The sequence below is a fragment of the Anabrus simplex genome, chromosome 6 (genome assembly GCF_040414725.1).
Source record: "Anabrus simplex isolate iqAnaSimp1 chromosome 6, ASM4041472v1, whole genome shotgun sequence".
Lineage (NCBI taxonomy): Eukaryota > Metazoa > Arthropoda > Insecta > Orthoptera > Tettigoniidae > Anabrus > Anabrus simplex.
Window position 1 is genome coordinate 139272369 of NC_090270.1, and position 7521 is coordinate 139279889.

Below are 7521 nucleotides of genomic sequence, written 5' to 3' on the forward strand. Positions count from 1 at the left end.
ACAAAATCTTCCATTAAAATACAGAACAAGAACAGTATGATCAACAGTTGTACAGCAAATGATGTAAGTTTACAGTCTGAAATCCTACTTGCGAGGCTTCTTAGAAAACAGATTCAACAGATGTTTTTTTTTTACAATTATGTCTTGAATATTTAGTTTGTCAGTTTCTGTTTATTTTCTTTTTGTAAAGATTTCATAGAGGGGGGTTTCTAAACCCCTCCCCCCTGTAGTCTACTCCCCTGAACTACTGCTACACCACCACCACCAAAGTTATCATTCGGTCCCTGATGGGGACGGCAGGCCTCCTGAACGGTAACACCGTCTCTCAGATCAGGGAGATTTTATCTGGTGAAGATGTTGGGTGAAGGTGAGAGGTCAGCAGCCGTTGTCTATACTAGGAACTGTGCCGGCACTCATCTTAGTGCAGGAGAATGGAAAACCACGGAAAACCATTCTCAGGACTGCCAACAGTGGAGACCAGTCCAAAAGGATATAATTATGTCGAATAGCGATGAGGACAGGAGCCAAACAGTTTATGGAATCGGTTCCACTGATGTTCATTATGATGCTTATTTAAAGGGGCATAACATCTAGGTCATCAGCCCCTGATGGTACGTATGTTGGGTATCCAGCCTGAAGACTGGTTTGATCCTCCACAGCTCCACCAAAAGCTATCGTAGACAACCTACGAGTCACTGAAGAGGCATACTAGAGAAATGAGGAGTGAGGTAGTTTCCCGTTGCTTTCATCTAATGGTACAAAATGAGAAAATGAAATGACAAAAGCCTAAAACACATCCACTGACCACAATTCAAAACGTGAGGATGAAGAATATATGGATGGATGGATATGAATTTAAAACTATCAGTGGAACGGACCCACAGTGCCTCATATGCACAGAAGCTGCCATAGAACAATGGTATTACTGACCAAGGTACTGCTTCTATAGCACAATAATGAATTGATTATACTTTTAGTCGAAAGGCATCCAAAATCCAAGTCGGAGGCCCCTCACAATGGTACTTATCGCTAGGAAAGTAGAACCGTGGTATTTGTCATGTTGCGGTACTAATCAAGAGTAGCGTAGATTCGCGGTATTCCACACATTATGGTACTACTCACAGGTATTGAAATTCGCACATGTATTACAGACCTATGCTGTTTCGCACATTGCGGTACCATTTACAGGCAACACAAACCTATGGTGGTGATCACAAGTGTACTAACCACAGGGACTCTTACTATCCTGTGGTGTTCCTCATATAGGCAAGCCAGAACCATGGGTTCCCTCATCCCATGGTGTCGCTCATAATTATAGTGCTACAAATCACAGGTACTGTAAAAGCCGTTGCACTCTCGGTTGCTACCAATCAAACCTATTTGGTACCCAACATAGTGGTACTACGCACAAGTAAAAGCAACCCATGGTGTTCCCCGCGCGGTGGTACTAATCACAAGTAGTTTCATGTTCTAATTTGATCATCCCTTGGTCGCCCCTTTTAGTCTCTTATGACAGGCAGGGGATACCGTGGGTTAATTCTTCGTCTGCGTTCCCCACCCACAGGGGTCCACCGCGTACACTCACCCAGCAAAGGGCCGCACGGCGTGGGTTACTTAAGACTGGCATCTGTAATACCGCCAAATAATTCAAGTATTAACTTACGGATGGGCGTAGTTTCACGCTGTAATAGCGACGAGTTATAAATTTCCTGTAAAGAAAAAGAGGCGCTTTCATTTTTCCCGTACCAAGTTCAAACTACACGCTTGTCATTCAATCGTAGGTTCTCCTGAAGCACCGACTGAAAGCCCCAGAGCCTCCGCTCCATAAACAGCTCTAATTTGAACATACCGCCGGACTGAGCGAGAATCGAACCCGCGAACTCTAGCTCAGAAAGCCAGCGCTCCACCGTCTAAAACAGTCCGGCTTAAAAAGTTCTTAACTCCAAAGATTAATATTTGTCTAGGTCTGGGATGAAAAGCTAACGGAGCAACAGTTTCCCTAACGAGGAAATCGTAAAGCTGTGTTTATAGACGATTTTTAAGAGATATTTGCCACGATGCAAGGACACGGATATCTACACCAGTCTGCCAAGATAATGGCTTGTTGCATTCGACGGAGTCTTCCATTCAGACTGACCGCGTCAATGGATCACTGGTACTCTAATGGTACTATGTTAGCGGGTTCGATCCCGGCTGATGTAGTCCGTTTTTGAAGGACTCCATGTCATCGCCGTTGGCGTGTTAAAACATCCCGGGTGGTGCATTGTCACCCGATAAAATTAAAATGAACTCAACACCCGTTCCAGTAGAATTTCGCTTTCTTTGTTAGTTAGCAGCACAATCGAAATGTTGAAATTTTTGGGCAGGATGCGTAGAGGACAATGTCAAAGTCTGCACCACGGTAGCAGAAGCCGCACGATTATTATTATCATGAACTAAGTGGTTTTAGATTAATAGATATCTATTTGGAAATCTGCTTTGTGCTTTCCTGCAGTTCACATCGAGCATTCCCATGTCTCTAATCAACATTTTACTTTAATTTCGTCACCTAACTTTACCAGTCAGGATTTAACTTACAGAATAATACCATACCGGTATTTGTTTAATCTAAGAATATTCGGCCAAAATTCGAAACAAATTACAGTACGGTAGCCCATTAGAATCCAGTGCACACAATATTAGCCTAGACACTGAGTTAACCCTCGTATAACAGCTAAAAGGGTTGATGTTCTCCATTTCAATGGACAGCCTCCGTGGCGTACGCGCACTCCCATCCCCCAGTTAAAATGAATGACTGAACGCTTTTAGTGCCGGAAGTATCCGAGGGAAAGTTCGGCTGGCCAGATGCAGGTCGTTTTGATTTGACGCCCGTAATTCCTCAGTTAAACTATTACTACCGTACTTAAGTTTTCATTCCGTCTTTTGAGAGGACGACGGGCCTTCTAGACAAATACAGTAGAGACAATACGCGACACTTACGGATTTAGCCTCGCTAACATGGGAGACAATTCAACGGTGGCGCTCCTAGTGACTTGACCTGAAAAAAAAATCACGCTAAATTCAAATATCAATGGAAATGTATATACGGAAATGGATAAATGAATGAAGAATTATTTAAAAGGTAATTATTCAAAGACTGAAATTAAGACATATAAACAAGATGTGAAATTGACTGCTGTGAAATGGCTTGATCTTTCATTTATGCATTACTTTTTAGCTTTAGCATTCCTGCCTGAACTCTTACGGTTGGATTTGTCTTTTTTCTCATTTAAAAACATTGTATCACCACATTAAGGCACTTGTCAATAAAAATATCGGCACATTCCTTACACATATGCAATGCATTAACATTTAATAGCTGGACAATTTTCCTCTTAACATGAAGCCTACTAACAGAAAGAAAATCTATAACATCCCGGCTTTAATCTGAGAAGAGGGATAAAAGAAAGAAAAGTATGAAAATGTTGTCGATAGTGATGCTTTGAGGAATATTTATGTAGCCTACAATTAGAGTAAAAATGTAACATACCCTTGGCTGTATAGTCGAGGATTTTTAAAGTCACTGGCCTGGAAATGATCTGAACAGATCTTATAGTTCTTATATAAGCGTAACGTCCCTTCTTTCTTGTACACCTTATCCAAATCACTTCTGTGACATTTCAAAACCCACAGATCACACCTACAACAACACATCAGTATTGAAGGTTAACTGCTGCACTATACAGTAAAATATGCGTATTTCATTTTAAGCCAGTTAAAATATGGGTCGAGCAGCTCAGAAGATTATGAAGTACTATAAAGGTCTCTGTCACTGGAAGAATATATATGCAAACACAATATTACTTACATTTTCTTGTCACGAGGGAACCTGAACGACCGCGCATTCTTCTCTACTTCATAGTTACTGCAGCCAAACACAGCACATACCTTTCCCCTCGTGTTGAGAAGAGATATCAAGGAATGACACACGCTACTATTTAATTATGTCAACTCACTGAAAACGCATAAATAACACCAAAAACTTCACACAAAAATACACGTGCTCTTATGACAGAATCAGTAGTTTTCAGGTCTACTCGCTAGAGAGAGCTCCAATAGATGTCACTCGATATCTCGTTCAGTGTCGCGTATTGTCTCTACTGTATTTGTTCTAAACTAACGTCGTCTCAGGCCAGGAAAATGTGATACGGTGATGGAGATGTTCGGAAGTGAGGGGGTTGGCAGCCGTGGCCTATACGAGGAACAGTGCAGGTGAGTGGAAAATCACAGAAAACCATTCTCAGGACAGCCGACGGTGGGGACAAACCCCTTCTCCGTCTCCCGAATGCAGAGGCGTAGAGCCACGACCACCCCTCTGCTCGCTTGATCGGTCGCAGAGCCGTCGAACCACGGACCACCTGAAGGCCGAAGCCCACTTTGCATCCACCTACCTTAATCTACTGACAAGGATGTATTTGAGCACCTTTAAATACAACCAGACAGGCAGGGTCGAACCCGCTAAGTTGTCACCCAATACGCTAATGGGTCCTAAACGATTAACAAACTTCACTGGAAGCAAGTATAGGCAAAGCCAACACACGGGTATTTAAAGAAAACTTAGTTCAAAGATGTTTGAAGATTGACTAGTTAGTAACACTATTGATACTTAAGAGTTAAGAATTTGATTAGATCATTGCATCGTCAGTACGAATAAATCCGTTCAATTTGAATGCTAAGTAAACAGCGGCGGCTGCTCGCTATCCGACTGGGAGGCCTGCCAAGTCTAGGTAACAGTGATGGAACTAAATACACCCACTTAAGTTTCCTCGAGGTATAAGGGTACTGGTAAGAGAACCCCAGCGAGTCTTCAATGCTGTAGAAGTGGAAACACTTGTCATGAGCCCTTGCTGCCCCATTTGGACCGCACCCATTTCTGTTTAGTATTAACTCATTTACCTAGATAGGCCTACCTAGAACATTCATAGTAAGTTCTTTAAATTACAGTCACCTCCGCCTATTGCCATTTCTTTGCATCTGTTTCTTGGCACAGGCCAGAGCAAAATGCAGCTTCCACCGAAGCCCCAGTCTCGTCTATGGCTGTCTCAATACGGAAGCTGCTGAGTAGCGATATTCGAAGTAGGTACTAGTGCGCCTGAGTGTTATGAAAGGTATTCTTAACTTGTAGGGTCAGTTTTGTTGCAATAGTACCTGCTGGCCAAGTGACAAAAGCAGTGGCAAGCTATCTTATCTTACATAGTATATGCCTACCTTGATTTGGTATCACCATCGATGTTTCTAGCTTCCGTAAAACCACATAACCACTGGTGAAGATCCAACCAGCCTTTGCTCTGACCATCACATAATTTTTGTCGAACTGAATTTTGTCAATACCTAACTTTTTGTTCTAAACAATTTACTCGAAGCTACAAACAGACAAAAAGTATTCCATAGGGAAAATTAAGGTAGAATGGGGATTAGAGATTTGAGTTAGTAAAGATGCCAGTACGATTGGATAAAGCTATTCAAATTGTGAATAGGAAGGAAGCAAACCACCGGTAGGATAAAAATATTCTAAATTAGGGCCGCTTCTAGAGAAATATACAGTAGGCCTACTAAGTTACGAGAACTGCCAAGTTCTCGGACTGAATTAGTGATAAGGTTAAAGTCTGTGTGATAAAAGTGTGGATGCGAAAGAAAAGACTAACGCAGTTCAAATTAATGGAACTCCATACCGTACAGAAACAGACAAATGTGGCTATTAGTTCAGAGAATGTAATATGTCCAGGAAATAGGTTTACTGTATCAGGCAATGAATACGCTGGACTGAAAGCAAGTGAATATAAGAAAATTAATGCCCAAGCCGTTAGCATGTACGGTAAATCGAATGACGAAGACGAAAACGTAGAAAAGGCCTGGGACTCTCAATAGGTTTTCGATTTTTATTACTTTAAATGCAATTTCTACTGAGGCTTGCGCTGCTGTTTTAATTATGTACGGTAATTTACATTGTGAATATGTGTTCAGTAAATAGTCTGTAATTTCCAGTAGATGTTTTTTTAACTCTACTACATGCTCCATTCAGCCATCTTACCTCGAACAGATGCGTTAGGAAAGCTCTGGCTCCGATGACAGGTACCTGTTCGTGACCTCCTGTCCTGAGGGTCCTGATAGAAACAAACAACCAAATCACCTGAACAGTTGATCATCCCCACCTCACATCATGACGTAACGACGAATAGTAGTCGAGAACGAAGCAAACCAATCAGCGAATTCCACGTAACAATTTACGATAGGGCTGATATAAGTATGGGCTTCTCACTTTCATTACCTCACGAAGTAATTGCTAACCATCCTTTTTCGATATTAAAAGAAAGAAAGAAAGAAAGCGTTAATATTTCAAAAACAGTACGGTATCCTCTGATTTGTAGGTACGGTATGTGTAAGTAGCAAAACAAATACAAATTATGATATACCTAGGCCTACTCATCAGGGCCCATGTGACAGTTTGTAGGGGGGGGGGGGAGAGACCTGGGGGTACGTAGTATTTTTAATATTTGGGAAGATAAATGGCGACTTGTATTCTGTGGTAGAATAACCCACGGTGTTCCCTGCCTGTAGGTGGGGAACGGCACTACCGCTTCTACGTAATACTGACTTTTACATCATTTTCTTGAAAGGACAACGCCTGACTAGACTAGATTTTTGCCTTTCCCTGAGAGCTAGGGGGGAGGAGGCCGCGGCCCCACCTTGCCCCCAGGTATGGGCGCCCTTGGGCCTACTCAATAGATGAATATACCGGTACCTAGTCTCCTGGATATATCGTATAAATTGTTAAAAACATATGTTTGTATTACTTAATGTATTCATATCTCAATAATAAAGACACTTTTGGCCTAAGAGAAGACGTGGCCCCCATTTAGAGGGAAGAATGAAACACACGCACAAAAGTAAATATATAGAGAGGAATAATATGATGTAAATACCTAATAACGCATTTTGGAAATTACTAGGCTAAGTGTTATATCATACGTAAAGTAAAATAAACTCATGGCCTCATCTCAAGTTGGTGCAGCTCTTTTCAGGCACACCCCCATGGAGGTGAGCTGCATGTACTATTTCAACCACATAGGCCTACCATTCTTAAAGTTTTGACACATAATAACAATAACCGTTACGCTACGGAAGCGGTCATCTATATATATAAAACAAGAGTGTTGTCTGTACATTGCTCAGAATTTAAAAAGAATGTTATTTCTGTATCGGTCGTATCCACAGTGACAAGGTAATGAATGCACTTTTTAATCCTCCGTAATTCCTGCCCGTCTATCTGTATAGTCATCACGAAAAAAACGGCAGAAGAGAATTTAATGATAATCGGTATGTTAAGTCGGGGAATTGTGCGCTAAAATCTACGCTATAAATAATTATATTCATACTGAGTGAAATGGTAGTTTAGGCAAGTAGTGTTCCACCAACACCGCACGAGAGGGACATCGCCAGGCGGAGGAGGATGGCCTCTTAATCCCTTTCTCCAAACGGAGA

General features: G+C 41.7%; 1 protein-coding gene across 4 annotated transcripts in view; it reads right to left on the minus strand.

Moving 5' to 3' along the window:
• The window catches only part of LOC136875564 (uncharacterized), a 47176-nt gene extending 41015 nt beyond the window's left edge, over nt 1–6161 (minus strand). For 3 of the 4 annotated variants that reach the window (XR_010860471.2, XR_011018410.1, XR_011018409.1), the window contains exon 1: nt 6071–6161. Coding sequence is in view for 1 of the 4 variants with exons in the window: in XM_068228069.1 (XP_068084170.1) it covers nt 2980–2999 (20 nt within the window). In the remaining 3 variants the exon portion in view is untranslated. Of the gene's footprint in view, nt 1–2979; nt 3027–6070 lie in introns of those variants that run through there. The other variant, XM_068228069.1, reaches the window with a different exon arrangement.
• Between the last annotated feature and the right edge of the window lie 1360 nt (nt 6162–7521).